Source organism: Erithacus rubecula (genome assembly GCF_903797595.1).
Source record: "Erithacus rubecula genome assembly, chromosome: 8".
Taxonomy (NCBI): domain Eukaryota; kingdom Metazoa; phylum Chordata; class Aves; order Passeriformes; family Muscicapidae; genus Erithacus; species Erithacus rubecula.
This window is the reverse complement of record NC_136659.1, coordinates 15,213,294-15,230,569: the sequence shown is the minus strand read 5'-3', so window position 1 is coordinate 15,230,569 and position 17,276 is coordinate 15,213,294. Positions and strand designations below refer to the sequence as shown.

Genomic DNA, 17,276 nt, shown 5'->3' with positions numbered 1-17,276 from the left:
GTGTAAGGCAGAAGGAGAAGCAGCAAGTAACAAGATGTCTGTGACTGAAGGAAGTTTTATATAGATAAAACTGTACCAGCACCCATCAGACAGCTTAGCATGGACAGTGTGAGTTATAACACAGTAGACAAGTCCTTTTCTTTGTAACTTCTTCAGATATCGTGGCACAGCAGCATCTTCAGTTCTACATCCTATACAGGTGGATGGGCAAGCCCACAAAACTCACACAGGCACACCTACTGAGAGATGCTGGATAAAAAGGATTTAGCCATTTGGGCAGCATCCTTCAAAGGAAAGGAAACATTAAACCTACTTTAGGTCACACTGACTTGTTTTTTCCCAGATTTGTCTTCACAATCTGATAGTGTTATATGATGAAAGTAGCTTTGTTGTATGCAGCAATGTTTATGTAACAAATGAAAGCTGGAATACGAAGGGAGAAAAGAAATCTTAAGTGCTAACTGACTGGATAAACTGAGCTGGTATTGGAAAGATTAAACCCAAAATTTGCACCATATTATGCTGGTAATTTGTTTAATATCTTCTTAATGAGCAAAAAGATGCTGTCAGTTGCCAGACTGAGAGCTGAAAGATGTGCCTGCTTCTCACAGGTGGTGAGTGTAAATGCAAACCTGCTGTCTGGGCAAATCTGTCCCTGGAGAGCTACTTCTGCATTTCTTTTTAGTAAAGGCTTCACAGCTAACACACCCATTGAAAACTTTGCCATTCATACTGGGCAGTTACAAAGAAGCAAAAGCTGGGATTTCATACACTCTGAAGGTGGACACATGGAACATAGATTAAGTAATCTGTATGTCTGTGAGCAAAGGTCTGGAAGCTGAAAGGTAAGGCTGTGGAGAGGATATAAAACAATCACCAGAGTGTGTGTTTCAGGAGCTCTGAAGTTATGTAAGTCATGGTATTAAACCGGCTGGGTTGCTCATACATGAGAATCTCTAGATGAATGTCATCTCAAAAAACCCAAAAAAGAAATCAAATGCTGTTAAACCCAACTCAGATTGTTGGGAAAAATCCCAAAAAGTGTGTATGTAATAAGGACCATATTTTGTCCCATAAAATGTTATTTTTGTTGCCTCCTGAAATATCACAGTGTCTATATTGCACATATCCTGTCTTTCTAGGGAAATACTCATGCCATATGCTGGAAAGTTATGGAATTTTGTAAGTAATTTTTTCAGCAGCATTTTCTTTTGCTGTTTTTTATATGTTAAATTCTTGCCCTTGTTCTTTTGCAGAGATCTGTAGGTAAATGTTAATACAGTTCAAAGGCATTTGAAGTGTACATGATACATTCTGTTCAGTTGCCAGGAGATCTGGCAACTGATGGCATCTTTTTGTACACTAAGAAGATATTAAACAAATTACCAGCATAATTTGATATAGATTATGAGTTTAATCCTTTCAAGTGAAACATGAACTAAGTTTATCCAGTCAGTTAGCACTGAAGATTTATTTTCTCCCTTCAACTGCCTGCTTAATCATGCTAATCTTATGATATGGTTGACTGTGACAAGAAATAAAATCAGATCAGTTCAAGTGGATTACAGATAGTTTAAAACTTCTGGATTGAAATAATTGAAATAATTCCACATTTTCAGTTCCTTGGCCGAATCTCTAGTTTGCATCACCTTAGATCACCTTATAAATGCCTCTTTAGATGCTCTATAATGACAGGTGACTGACATTCCTGCAAGGCATAATGTAGGATAACTATCTAATATTAAAACAAAACTCATTATGGAATTGTCTATTAACTGCAAAAAAACAAGACAAGGCAAGATTGTTTTATTCCAGTGATGACTCAGGCATAACTTATTCACTTGGAAATTAGATGTTTTTCCTTCATTTGTTGCCCAAAATGAGAGCTCACCAGAGCTGCAGAAACACTGGAAGTTCATAAATACACTCATGTGCCAAGTACAACAGTGTCTAGTGCTGGAGGAGCAGAGAAATACCTTCACTTTCTTCACCTGGATGTGCAAAATTAATGGATATTTTCAGAACATGGCAATGCTACTGTACTTGGGCCCCTGCTCTCTGATCTGTGGCATGAGGACAACACAAACATCTGCTGAAGCATTTATGATGGATTACAGGGTGTTAGTGTAACAGGAATAGAACATAAACATATCAAATGAAACTATCCATTATCCAAATTAGAGCTACATCAGATTGAGTATGATTTATGACCACGTATTGAGTAAGAAAAACACAAATGCCTGTTGAATAAAGTGTCAGCTGATCCTAATAATTTGTAGGAAAAATAGAATCCTGTCAAATGTATATATACATTTTAATTAATCTAATCCAAGGATCAACAGACAATTTTCATTTTGGAGTTCCCTTAGATTTTCCTTCCGTTTGAAAGCTTCTCAGATCTGTTAATGTGTTTTGATTGAGTAAATATGTACAGGATTTTAATAGCAGCCTTTCCATGCTTTCAATTCAATGTCTATTTATAACCTGACTTGATTTTTCAGCACCCTCTAGAGTAAGCAAAAAGATCCAGCAGTCTTTCATCTTAGATAGCTGAAGTAATGCCCTCCTCTTCTTGCCATTTTGTTGGACTTTTTGATACCCTGAACCTTTAAAAATATTATGGAAGTATTGACACATGATAAATTATTAAATATATGTTCAAATAATAGAAACAGTCTCAAGATACTTTTGCATGAAAACTTTACTTCAGAAAAAAAAGCCAATTAAACCAGTTGTTATTTGGCAACCAGGGATAATATTCCTACAGATATGTAACTTTACAAGCCTGTGGCTGATGCTTTATCTACTGGGAGTGTCTGGAAGAAGTGCTACAAGGTTTAGCCAGTTCTGTGTTAGTCAATTTTATTAGAATATCAAGTAATTGTTTACATGAGGGTCTCACAGACCCTCCACAGTGCTCTCTACTGTTTATCTTTTTTTTCTTTGCAGTTTCCTGTCTGTTTACACTGGTGCTTTATATCTTGGATCCTTGAGTTGTTCCTCATTCCTCTATCAATACTGCCACTTCTTTCTACAATTTTACTTTTATTATTTTGTATAATTCTCACATTTAAGGATGTTTTCAGTAGTGTGAGCTCAAAGCATGCAGCTCAAGCCTAGCCCTTGTGCCACAGGGACGACGATGGGAGCCCACTGGTGCTCCCCTGCCTCATCTCACACTCCAGCCCAGTCCCCAGCTGAGCTCCCCAGGCAGGCTGTGCCAGGCTGTGAAAGGCAACACCATCTCACAGAGCTCATCAAAGGGTAATTCCAGAGCCTCCCTGAGCATGGCTGGGCTGCTCTGCTGGGCTGCTAAAACACCAGGATTCAGCTGCACCAAGGACCCAACAAACAGCAGTACACCAATAACTCCTAGTGGGAAGCTTGAGGGTTGTGGAAGTTAGTATTCTCCTTCTGTGACAGTAAATTTTGATTTTAAAGAGTAGCAACAAACAGCCAAGAAAAAGGCAGCATTTCCCTCTCAGTTTACACTGGTAATTCATTATTCATCATGCAGAATTAGAGAGCTTAACTGAAGGTCTCTGAGAGAAGTCTCAAGCAGTACAGCACAGAAGTTCAGTAGCTGAGATGCTGCCGATTCTTTAAAAGTGAAATATAACTCAGTCTAAGAAAAAGCAGTTAGATTTAATTTTTTTCAAAGCATGTTAATTTATTTGCAAGAACAATATAAAAAGAATTGAACATGGGCTCGATGTCTGGAAGCTACACTTGATACAGTGCTTTTTATTATTATCATTACTAATGTCATAATATGTTTGCTGCTGCAACCAAAAACTTTGTCAAACAGGTTGGTGATGGAGGAAGATTAGTTCCAGTGCCCAGCCTCAGTGAAGCTGACAGATACCAACCTCTGAGCCTTGTGATTAAAAAAAGAAAATGTTCACTTTCAAAAAAATCTAAATTTGCTTCAACACCTTTCACATTAAAAGACATTCTTCAAGGGGAGAAGGAAATTTCTGCAGGTAAGATTTTTATCTTTCTTCAAAGTGGAAAAATGCATGTTTTCTAGTAAATACATAGTAAACAGTTTAAACTGTGCAGGTAGTTTCCTTAGTAAATGGGTAATAACTTTTTTTTTTTTTTTGCTTAGTCATGTAATAAATATTAAAGGAAAAAGGTACAAATCAAAATGGTAAAAAAAAAAAGGGAAAAAAGAACTTTCTGGAAAAAGAATTTTAAAAAATCATTTATATAAAAAGCATTGGTATTTTCTGAACTAGTATTAAACAAATTCAGTTAAGGCTTGTTTTTTCACGAGCCACAAATTCCTGACAGATGTACTGATGTAAGTTGATTAATGCTACATAAAATTTGCTTAGAAAAGTGACCCTTTCTCTGTGCACTCACTTTTAAGTGTGTAAGGATGGGCTCAGTTCCACAGTTCTTCTATGCTGGCAGTCCCTGGAGCTGAACTGAGCTCTGCACAGGCAGAAGCATTTGAACACAGCTATTGCATCTGCCTGATGTAATTGGATTTTCGTAACACTTTTTCCACCTTTGCAATCTTTGGGGTGTATTTAAAAAGCTTAACATTTTAAAAATTGTCTTTTCTATGCAATAGCATAAATTTTGAGGAGATTCTATGAGAATTATGAGGTGCCAAATTGAACTGTGCTGCCTGTATCTTCCTGTACATTCCTTTGAAAAGTGTGTAATTCATGTCTATGTGCTTTGGTTTGTTTTTTTTTTTAAATATACCAATTTTGACAAATTGCTTATGATATTGCACAAAAATGTATCAGTTAAAAACTCTACTAAGATAACCTACTATGGGAACAGGAAGACAGAAATACCCCTTGATCCCACAAGAGGGGATTTCAGGACACAAGCATGATAAGAAGAATTTTAATCTAATGTCTTACATTGAGGAGAAGTCAGCTGGCTTGTCCTGAAAGAAAAAAATAAAAATAAAAATCTCATTAAAAAGTCTGAGAAAAAGGTTGCAAAACCTCATTAAAAAGTCTCACAAACCCTTACTAGTCTTTTTTGTAAAGGTTAAATATCATGAGCAGAAAGTATTGGCCTTCAACACAAGCAAAGAAGTTTGTAATTGAATTTCCTTTTTTTTGTGACAAAGCCAAACATTTCCAATCCCTTTAAAATTATGAAAAATATATGAACCTTCTTTTTCATTAAAAATAACACAAACAGGATTCATAGTAGGTAATTTCTTAATGTCAGTTTATCCTAATATCTTCAAAGGATTAAAAATAATAAAAAGCAGTAAACTACAGATTCTTAGATGTATTTGGAAATCTAATCCCTGTGTTCATTTTAATTTGGTAACCCGTGTGATCTAGTATTTTCTCTGGTAGTGTAAGGGAAATGCATTTGATATTATAAAGACATTTTTGTAGAGATGCTTTGGTACCTACCTTTGATTGTACAATAATTGAATGCAAACTTTCAAGCAAGTCAGAATTAATCTGTTGTTTTCCTCCAAAATAAACTGACATAGTCCCTGGGCAGAGTTAATGTTTCTGATGTACTCATATCTCATTCATGTACTGCAAAAATGAAGAAAAATTAGGATCTTTGTATGGCATATAGCTAAAATTCAGAATTCCCTAATAATTTTTATACCGTGGCTTTCATTTTATTCCTAGTTTCAATATTCTGTACGGCCTCCACTGAGTAATTTTGGGTTTCAGAGCCTCTGTCATTAAAGCCAGAACACACTACACGTGCAGTTTATGCATATCAGCATTGTAGTTACAGGTAGAAGACTTGAGGAGAATAATGATGAACCCAGAAATCTGAAAATAGCTCTAATCAAACCCAGGACTCCTATGTACTCTTTCCATCAATCATCAGTAGTAACACCAATAAACAGTGCCCAATGTAGCTCTGAATTTCATATCAAAGTGATTAAGCATGGTAGGAATGGTACCATTTATTCTTGCTAAGTGAAAATCCTGTGTTCAGACTTTTCATCACACAAAGGTTATCTTCTTTCATCAGGTGTCTCATCTTACCAGCTGCTCAACTATGAAGACAAATCAGATGTTTCTCTTAATGGCAAGAGAGGAAATCAGATAATGAATGATGTTGGTTTTGATGTAGCTGGATCTGATTCTGTTGCCTTTAAAGCTTCATTTGGCATAGTGACCAAGCATGAAGTTGAAGTACCAACATTACTTAAAGAACTTACTACAAGGTTGTATTCTGTGTTTTGATTTCTGTTTCCATAACTCTATTTCACATAGTTAGGTTGAAAGTCTGAAGTGGTTAGGTTTGATTATCTTTAGTCAATCAGTTGAAGTCACCATCTGATATTTCAAGGGTATCAGGTTGGATCACTGGGATTAGACACATGACCTGTAAAATACAGGCTGTACAATTTTCCTGAATTCTTTGAATTATGGTTCATCTCTCAGAAAAAAACCCCAACAAATTCAGAAAGGAAGAGTCCATCCAAACTCCTATCTGTGTTATACTGTAGTATTGAAACTTTGAAATCTACTTTGAATGACATTACCGAACTTCATGTTTCAGAAATAGAATTTCTTTGACTTTGATGAACTAGAGAGCCATATATATTATTGCCATTGTAGGTACTTAGAGGTTTTATTGAGCTATTACACAGCCTTTTCTGCAAAAAACAAAATAGGTTTATCTACCTGAATTTTTCACAACCTTCTGTGGCTTTTTTTAAACTCTAGTCTCCTTTACCAACATTCTTGTTGAACTATGGACACTGAAAATGGACTTGGTGTTCCTGTGCTGCTAGCACAGGTGTCAAGTGTGTAGAAACATGATGAGACTAATTCTAGGTGATGCTTTTTTTCATATTTCAAAGACTGTCCCTTGGTAACAATGTGATCCCAGTGAATCCCAGGAGTGCATGCCAGTAAATTATTTACTATGCATGATGCAACATTTGGCATTTGAAAATATATATTGTTACTTGTTATTTACCAAGAAGTGCATGCCATTTTGTACCTGTATCCTCTCCTTCCATGCCTACCTTTTCCTACTTTATTTGTAACTTCCAAATGTTATCATTAATAACTGGGTTTGAGGAAAGACGATCTAGTCTCCTGAAAAAAAAAGATTTGGTGTTATAGAACTAACTGCCACTGTTTGTAGAAATTTTTCTACAAGCACTTGTTTCATGATTGTTCTGTATTGTTTACAAGTAATAGAGGATTTTTTTCATTTAATGTCACTAAAACTGGAGTCAGCTGCATAGGCTTTGGATTTTCCACAGAGTCCCAGAAATTCTCTCTAACATCTATACAATCCTGCTTTCCTTGAGTTTTTTAGTTCTTCTGTTCCCAAACACTGAAAACCAGTATTAAGTTTCTGGAGATCTCCTAGGTTCAGTTGTTTTACTGCTATGAAACAGACATTATGGTGATTTGTTTACTGATTCAAAGTCACTTAGCTGCTTTGTAAACTGCTAATTATATCTGAATTTCCTTCCTGCCTCCCTCTTGATTTTAGAAAAATAAACTTTGATCACTGTCTGGTCCATCAATCAAGAAAAAGTAGGATGGAAGTTTTGTGTGTGGTCATGGAAAGTATTCGAACTACAAGGCAGTGCTCATTAACTGTCCATACTGGAATGCGTGGAGAGACAATGAGGGTAAATATGTTTGACAAAGTTCTCTAACTTAAATGATCAAGCATAAAATGCTCATTTTTATAAATTCTGTGGGTTGATTTAATTGTGCTCAGAAAAAATCTGAAGCAAATCAATATTATTGTACTGATGTAAAATGGTTTGAAAGTTGGTCTTTTGTTAACAGTGCTTATGTGACTGAGGGCTGGGAAATGCATGAAAGGATGGATAGACAACAAGCCATTGCTTGGGGTAAAGCCTCAGCAAAAATGTGGAATTTACTACCTTTAGTTTGACTTTCTAATGAACATAAACCCTTTCTTTCATTATTATGATCAAGTTCAGTAACACCGTGGAATTTCAGGTTATTATTTGAGGGGTTGGCATCTCCATTTTTTGCTCTTCCTCCCTCCTCCCCTTCAATGTGCTTGAATAATTAAACCTACAAGTCTTCTAACTTTGCTCTTTCTAGTATTTATAAATCATTCACATAATTTTCAGTTAAGTTACGCAAATTACTCCCTCTATATCAAAATTTATTAAAATGCAAAGTAGTTATAGAAAATTCTTTAGTTGTGAAATTTGATCTTCAATTTCAAAGTTCTCCCCTGGCATTATAATTCTCAATATATGAAGTTAAGATTAGTATTATATTTATTTATTCATTTCAATGTGTAACTTTTTTCTTTTGATCCTTTTCTAAATTATAGTTTCACATAATTGAAGACCAGAATTATAAAGGGAGGGACAAAGCCATTGTTTTTCCTGCACATACAACCATTGCTTTTAGTGTATTTGAACTCTACATTCATTTGGATGGTAATTTTGGTAAGTGATGTGAATTACTGTCATTACTGCTATTATTTATAATGATCCAAGTTTTTAAAACTCTAAAAACTCTTTTATTGCTCTTAATATATGTAAGCCCTGATCCCATACAATGGGATGCTCTAATTTTATGCACATAAGTATTCTGACATTCTGACAGAAACAGTGCTTGAAAAGATAAACAAGGCAAGCACTAAAAAATAGTCTGCTGTGGGAACATTTTTTAAAAATTTGTTTGACTTCATATTTTTTAAATTATTTGGTGGCATGGAACAAAAAGTCACACTTTATGTTTCCAGCTGGTGAGGAACAGGTTTCTGAGACTATCTGATCAGTTTTGCATAAAATTGGCAGGTACAAATATACAAGTAAAGAAAAAAGTGTACAGAACTCCTGAACTAATAACATTGTTTGGGCTTTAATTTCAGTCTGATACATCATTTGCATATATAAATATCTAAAGTTATTTAGAAGAAAATAATTGCAGTAATCAAAAAGAAAAATTGCATACCTTACATTTTACTATAAAGATTTTTTTTTTTTTTCAAGTTATGGATAGAAACATAGATGATACTTGTTTTTATTTCAAAAAAGTTTTAGTAATTGATTCAGTATTGGAAATGGTGAGTACAGAACTCACAGCCTTGCTTACTATGTTTCATTTCTACTTTCAAGTAAGACTGCAGAAATGTTTGTCCTCCAGATTCAGGGCTCCCATTGGTATGACACTGACTGTCCTAACCCTTTAACATGAGTAAAATTTGTGTATGAACCAAAACAGGCCCTGAGGATGTTAACTGAAAGCCACTAGAAGTTAAAAATTCCCATTGAATTTTTTGTGTTACTTGATTCCGTGGGCTATTATTGTGTGCAAACTTGTACTAGCCATTAAAAACATTAACAATGTTAAATTTAATCACTGTTAACTTTATTGATTAGAAAGCTTATTAAATTGTTGTGCAATCATGGCTTTTATATTTAGTCCTTTTAAAAATTTTTCATTTTTACAGAACTCTGTGTGACTCCAATTGCAAAAGGAGGATTTGAAAGAGAGAAATCTGGATCATCTTCACTAACCAAATTGAGGAGATTAAAAAATAATTTGTTCCATCGAAGTATGACTTTTGATATTTATATACAAATGTCTTATTTTAAAGTGTATCTTTGTTTCTTTAATTTCTGTGCAAAGTAAAGGCTTAAAGAAAATAATTTTGATGCAAAACATACCTCTCGATTTCCAGTGTATTTAAATGATTGTAGAGTTATTAAAATTTACATTTGAGAATCTGTCTCTCAGAAATAACAAATCTGTTTGTTAAACTCTAAATATCTTAAAACTTATGGCTGTTGATAAACCAGTATTGAGTAATTAGACAGCTAACTTAACATTGAACCTCTTTCATGAGTTTGCCATTTACAGCTGGTATTATAGAATACAAGTTATAGTAATATTTGAGGGCAAAAAGCTGAAAGTTTAAATAGCAAACCACATTAACTGAAATAATTGAATGTAGTCCTTAGGCACTATGTTCTCATGGCAGGGACATGGCCAGGATGCCATCACAGTCCTCTTTTTTCATTCTAATATGAACATATTATCCAACAAAAATGCAGATTTATGCAGCTTTCCAGATCTTAAAATTGTAACACTCTTTGGTCCAAGTACTTTGTAAATCTGCAGATCTGAGTGTGAAGATGAATGCTGAGCAGTAAACATGTCCCAAAGGCTGCTCTGTATAGGTGGCATTTCTCCACTGTATCCCATTCTTGATGAAAGGACTTTTATGGACCAAGCCTTCAGTGCTGCTCCAGTCCACACTAGGGGAATAAATCTTCAGTGGGTATGATACATCTCAGGAGCTGTAGATGCCTAAAAGTTCTTCACTCAATCTCGTCAGTCTGAAGAGAGAGGGAAAGGTAGGCAGTTCCTACCTGGCACAGAAATCTGCTAGGAGGTTAACAAGGAGTCCTCCAAGTTTTCCAAACATATTGTTAGTGGGATTTTTTAATAAATAATAGGAAATAGAAGTGTATTTACAATGTTTAGGACATAAAACTAGAAATGCAAAAATAGAAACGGGGAAAAACACAGCTGTGGTTTGAGGTTGCACCAATTTCTTAGAAGCCTTCCTCATGCCTATCCTTTATGTATATTTCTAAAAATATAATTACATAGGTAATACACAAAAAATTCTTTTGTCAGTGTTAAGTGAAGAAAAATTTTCAACACACAGGGTTTTCCATGGGAAACAATCTATATGTCATGCTTAGAACAGTTTTGTGAATCAGTTACTATTTCTATAATAAAATGACATTTTTTAAACAACAGATCATAATGTAGTAAGAAATCACTGCTTCTTTTTCTTGTGTGCTCTTTTTCAGATAAGGGAGTAGTGGAAATCGTTGCTAACTCTGATCCTTACTTGGAGGACCTTTTTGCAGATTATTATGAAAAAGCTGCAAGCATGACTGATCTCTCTACAAGCTATCTCAGAGACGGTTCTCATATCCGAATTAATTTACTTAATAACAACATCCCCAAAGGCCCCTGTGTCCTGTGTGGAATGGGAAGCTCTAAAAGGGAGACAGTCTATGGATGCTTGGAGTGCTCTTTTAATGGACAGAAGTATGTACGACTGCATGCTGTGCCCTGTTTTGACCTCTGGCATAAGAGAATGAAGTAACTGATCTGGGTAAGTGCCTGCTGTCACAGACATGGGCATCACTGTGCCACAAACTTTTCAGAGATAGTAAATATGTCTCCCATTGTGAAATGCAAAACAGTGAAAGTGCAAAACATTTTATTACACTGTTATCTTCAAATTCTTTGCTTCACAGTCAATGACCTCTACTTTAAAATGCTCACGAACTCCTTATGTTGCTATTTTTCCTAGAACCTTCTCATTATCATGATAATGAAAATCGTATTTTAAATAGTATTTTCATAATTTCAAAATATGTGCTAGAACTTAAAGTTGTTTACACAAACTTGTTGTTAAACTCCCAAAATGTTGCCTTTCTCTACACTAGCATATGATGGTTAAATGAGAATATTTGTTAATAATTTAGTGTTCTCATGAATGTTTAATTGAAGTATCAGATTAAAAAACATGCTAAAACTTAGCTCAGTCTAACGTTTCAGTTACAAAAGGGAACAACTGGAACTATGGATGGGAGTTTCATATTAGGGTGCTGTTGCTGTATATCAAGTTTGCTTAGATTATTAAAAAGTACCAACCAGCCCACCTACTGCAGCTGGATTTTATGTCACATCTGCTCTTGACTTTCTTTTATGTGCTCAGGAAAAATCCTGCTTAGCAAATGTTTTGAAAGCTGCTGAAACTAATGGAACTGCTCACTTCAGCAAGATTTCAGGGGTGAAGGTCTTTAACAGGTGCATCCCAGCCTCAGGAACTGGAGTCTGCTGAGGACTGGAACACCAGAGCTGTGTCCAGGGCTGGGACTGGGCTGTGGGGCAGGGTGCTGTTAAACATCTCACCACACTGTTTTACATTGGCAGAGCAAAAAACCTTTTCATACCTTTTGAAATTATTTCAAGGAACACCCAGGTAAGGAAGCTCTTTTCACTTGTGCTGCCACTTTCACTTTGTACATCTGATTATTACAGGTTGAAATGAGAAATAGCTTTTCATGTGAGAAGAGTGAGTATGTTACACAAGAGTTATGATGTGTTCTACACAAGCAGAACAGTTAACAGATATAACTACTGTCTATTAACTACTGCTACTTCTTTGCATTTTTCCAGTGAGGAAAACCAGAATGATGCCCAAGTAATTAATTACTTATGTTTATATATATTATCTCCCATCATCTTAAACCTCATTCAATAAATTATCATAGTATAGATTTATAAAAAACTGGCAAGCTTGATAATTATTACTAAGTCAAAGTTTAAAAACAAAATACTGCTTTTTCTTCAACACCAAATTCTTTACGTTAATATTACATCAAAGAGATTATTTTTAAAACATTTTTATCTTAACATTCCATAAACAGAATTTGCCTATTGTAAGGGCTTTTATAGTTAATTGCTGCAAATGGCCTTTCCTCAAGAAGCTAGGCTAGGAGCCTGCAGGGGTCTAGGAGTTGTATTCCTGGGATTCTATTTTCCCTTTTTATTTTACAGGGGATTGAGAAGTGTTCATCATAGTTCCAGCTATGTTAAAGGTTACTCTAACTTTTGTGTACTCAATAGAACAGAAATCATTACTTCCATCAGTATTTCACCGAATGAGAGAATACTGAGCAATACTGTAGATTGGAATATGTAGGAAACACAAATATTAGATCATGGTGTACTTCAATTTTATTTTCCTTTGAAACATCTGGCACATTTTATTAGCTGAATGTTAAAAATAAGATTTTTACAGTCACCTTAAGAGATATAAAAAGATTCCACTATAAAAAAAAATACAAAAATTCTGTGACGAAGTATTATTATTTAGAATTCAGAGTCCAGAAAACTGCCAAAGACTTTTGGAAGTAGTTAGAGTTCATCGTGCTGGTAGACATTGTACTCCTTTGCTGATATGAAGCCATCTCCATCATGGTCATTCTTCTTAAATATATCAGCTAAGATTTCATCATGGGCAGAGGGATGACGTTTTTTGCCATCTCTTGCAAATTCTTCTTTCAAATAATGACTTATCTAGAAGGAAAGAAAAAAGTCCAATGATTGTGACTTTTATGCCAGTACTCAATCTAGCTATCTTTAAGGACACTGGGGGTGTATAAGCAATGTATTGTGATTCCAGTCAGACACATGTACAATTTGTCACAGGAAGTGTGAGACTTATTAATGTATTAAAGCAAATTTCAGCAAACTACAAAACAGTGTAGTTTGTGTAAGCACACAGAAACCTTACATGATCAGCTGCAGCAGAGGCAGCTCATGTAAAGATAAAACTGATGCAGACACACCTATAGCTTTATAAATTATTTGTTTCAAATTATTTGCATCATATTACCTCAAGTTCAGAGAGTTTCTTGTCACCATCTTTGTCTATTTGATTAAATGCTTCAACACTACGAGGTCCCTTACGTACTGCATAAAGTTCAATCTCAAAGATCAGTGTTGCATTGGGTGGAATCTTGCCCTGTGCTATGAATAAAAGGAAAAAAAAAAGCAGAATTTAAGGAATCACACACTATGGGCAGAGATCACATGCATGATAAATTCACATGTAACGTATTTTTTTATTAAAAAAGGCTGTGTTAATATTCAGAATAAATCTGAATACAAATGTTGTACGTCTAGTCAGGAAAATAGTGTTACAATAAATGATTTCAGAACAAACTTGCTAATCATGTACTTGCCTGAAACAAAACATACCAATGCATACCAATTCAGGTACTTTCAGAGATTAGGTGAATGGTTATCATGAAAAACAAGTACTTCTAAATTTCACATTCTTTCACATCCTGTCATGTGACAGGGCTTATTTAGAGACTGGTTCTAAGATGTATGTCTTTATTAAACAGCTGCAACCTGATTTAAAATACAACATTAGTAGATCAATACTCCTATTCATTTTCTATCTGAAAAAAGCGAGCAGACAATATCATGTTTTACCTACTCTGTATGAATTATACCTATGGTAAAAGGTATTCTATGTGTGCTGTAAAATAGTGTTTAAAATGTACATTTCAAAAAGCAGTAACAGAATGTAAGTCATCTGACTTGCAAAAAAACCCTCCAGAAACTTCAAACTACTAGAATACTTTGGCCTCTGAATTAAGAAAACAACTGTTAGATTTCTTTGTTCCTGGATCAAAGCATTTTCTGCCACCTGATGCAAAACCAGCACTGTCTAAAAACACAGGTCCATGTATCATGCACCTGGTAAAATAAGGGAACTGAAAAGAAACAGCAACAAACCAATGGGGTCTAAAAATAGTGCCAAAAGAGCATAAAGAAATCATGCAGTGTAAAATTAAAATGCAAACATGCAAGCTGCCAAAGCCAGTGAGCATGACATTGTAACCTCAGAGCTCGTGTCCATCCTTCATAAACTGAAGGAAAGCTTAAGAATCTACACTGTTTGTAAACAGAAAATAAACAAAACTATTACATTTCTCATCTAAAATAGCCATAGTAAAAATAACAGATTTCAGAGTTCAAAAGGTTCAACCTTCCAGGTATTAGAAAAGTAGAAGTTTTAAGTACATCTGAATATAAATCATTATTTAAATACCACTTCCAAAAGGAAGATACAATACTAGAATTCAGTGCTAGTAGTTTACAAATATACATACCAACAAAGGAAAGACATGTAAAGATTTAGAAAGCCACATGCATCTTTTCTAATTCAAGATTAGGCAGGCATCTTCCCCAACATGCAGGAATACGCTGAGACAGAGGACAGGTGTGCTGTAGGAAAATACTACTTCCTTCAAGTGCTACCTGCAACAAACAGTTAACACTAGTATTAAAGAACGTTTTTTATTTGTATCAGTGTTTTTCCTTTTTGTATGAAATTGTATTAAAGACTAAACTGATGCATTGAATTTTGACATATCATAGAGCAGGAGCTACCTTTTCACAGAACCTACTACACTCATATCAGAGCTGAATTTATCTACATTTGAATGCTGGAACACTGCATAAAACTTGTACTGGAACTTTTTTAAAGTAATCTGCACACTGAATTATCTTATATTCGAATCAGATTTCATGCATTGCACTGTTGCAATTACCGTGTAATGTGATAATGAGAGCCATTGACTATTCAGAATGTAAGCAGTACATTAAGCACACTATTTCTACTTAGATTAATTGCACTGCATTATATCCCATTTTACTCAGAAGATGCAGGTTGTCATTAAAAGGCTAAACAGGTAGCAGGTCAATAATAAAAACCAAATTTGACTGGAGTTTAATAGATTAACACCATAATGCTGATATGGACCATGGAAATCTTCGTTTTGCTGCCAGCTTTTCACACTATAGCACTACTTGGGAAAACACATGGGGTGGCATGTACTGAGTTCTAATGGGAACTGCAAGGCCTGGGTGTGGATCTGTGGTCAGGACTAAAACAGCAGCAATGAGCAGGACTGGGGCTGCACAGCAGCACTGCCTCCAAAAGAGTGCAACAGCTCTTACAGACATTTACAATGCTGTATGTTTGAAAGGGTAAAAAACACAGGGAAGACAAAGTTCAGCATTAAAACTTCTTTTTTACCGTATCCTTGCTGTCCATATGCCAATGATGGAGGAATTTTCACTTTCCGTTTTTCTCCAGGACACATGTTCATCATAGCAATATCTAAGCCTTTTATGACTTGTCCAACACCCAGAACAAACCATTTTGGATGACCTTCATTTTGTGTCCGACTATTAAAAAGAAATTGGTTATGAGTAACATTAATATAACATTTTTTTACATAAATATAACTTTTAGTTGCAGTCAGTAAGAACATAGATTATTAGCACAAGAATGTTTAGCGCACAAGAATACAAAATATAAACACTTTTTCTGCTGCCTTTATAAATTAAGATCAAATCTTGATATATGTAAGGGGAAACCTCCTTTTTAATAAAAAAAAAACCCCACCTTGTTTTTGAACTTCTCACACAAACATGCTATTTTTCTGATCATGTACACTGCACGCCAGTGAGGCAGCTTCTGTTGTGTGAGGCATCCCAGTATGGGCACACAGAATAGCAACTGAGCAAAACATCCAGAGAGGAACGCTCTATGTACCAGTCAGTCACTTCAACAGGCAAAGAAATGCGAATGAAATGGTACTGTTCAATGTTAAATCCTATACTGATTTTCTTTCTTAAATTACACAAGTGGGGAATGAATCAAGATTTTGTAGTGAGCTAAGCTATTGTCTGGGGATAGATGGATGGGGCAAAGCGAAAAAGCAAAATACGAAATGGTAACTTCAACGTAAAATGGACGGCACAATGAATGGGAAGGGAAACAGCAACAGGGATGAGGCAGAAAGGCTGCAAACCACTACTGTAATCATGTGGCTGCACTGCACAGTGCCAACTATGCGCCGTGCTAAATAAAAGTTTCTGCCTAAAATTGTCAGCGTGCATTCCTACCAAGAGCTCCTCCTCCCACCTCGAGTTTTTCTACACAAATTACAGCACAGAACATGGCAAGTATCAACGTGATGGGGTTTTTTTCCGCCTTTCTAAAGGGGGTCCACGTGAGGTGTGGGCTACAGGCTCTCGAGGTTCGTCCCTGTCGGGTCCCTTCACTGGCCATTTCCATCTTTTGTCTCTGCGTTTCTTCTTGACCCTAGGGAAACTCTGCACCCTTCAACACTCGGTTAAGGAAAAGTAAAGGTCGAGACGGGGAGAAATTGCCGCGGCTGATGCTGTCAGCGCGGGCCCCGAGCCGTGCCCACGGCGGCAGCGACCCGAGTCCCGCGGCTCCGGCTGCGGGCGAGCGGAGCGCCCGCCCTGCGACCCGCTGCCACGGCGGCTCACCTGCAGTAAAACTTGGACCCGTCGCTGGCCAGGAATCCGTCATAGTGCGCGTTCAGCAGGTCGCCCTTCTTGCTCTTGGGGCTGCAGGGCTCGGGGAGGTGCAGCACCTCTATCTGAACCTCCTCCTCCGCCGCCGAGCCGCCCTCGGCCCGCGCCGGGGCCGCCAGCAGCGCCAGCGGCAGCAGCAGCAGGCCCAGCCCACGGCCCATGTCGCTCGCAGGCGGCCGCCGGCGTGGCACTGTCCCCGCCGCGCCGAGGGGCGGGGGCCGAGCCAGCGCCGCCGCTCCGCCTCAGCCGCGCCGGACGTGGGGCTGAGCCCGGCCCCGGCAGCGGCCGCGGGGCGGGCGGTTCCTCGGGCCGCCCTCTCCGCTCAGGAAGTGGAAGGGACGTCGG

At 36.7% G+C, this 17,276-nt stretch overlaps 2 protein-coding genes across 2 annotated transcripts; one reads left to right on the top strand and one right to left on the bottom strand.

Moving 5' to 3' along the window:
- Window positions 1–3,772: 3,772 nt before the first annotated feature.
- Window positions 3,773–11,220, top strand: PJVK (pejvakin; the record flags this gene model as incomplete). Its single annotated transcript, XM_079311064.1, has 6 exons — window positions 3,773–3,983; window positions 5,983–6,178; window positions 7,468–7,609; window positions 8,296–8,413; window positions 9,424–9,528; window positions 10,796–11,220. 6 exons carry the CDS (start codon window positions 3,773–3,775, stop codon window positions 11,095–11,097), a joined length of 1,074 nt encoding a protein of 357 aa, XP_079167190.1. The 3' UTR covers window positions 11,098–11,220.
- A 1,502-nt stretch (window positions 11,221–12,722) lies between these two features.
- Window positions 12,723–17,238, bottom strand: FKBP7 (FKBP prolyl isomerase 7). Its single transcript, XM_079310407.1, has 4 exons — window positions 16,884–17,238; window positions 15,619–15,770; window positions 13,402–13,535; window positions 12,723–13,082 (listed from the first exon to the last, which is right to left on the bottom strand). Exons 1-4 carry the CDS (start codon window positions 17,090–17,092, stop codon window positions 12,921–12,923), a joined length of 657 nt encoding a protein of 218 aa, XP_079166533.1. The 5' UTR covers window positions 17,093–17,238; the 3' UTR covers window positions 12,723–12,920.
- Window positions 17,239–17,276: the final 38 nt, after the last annotated feature.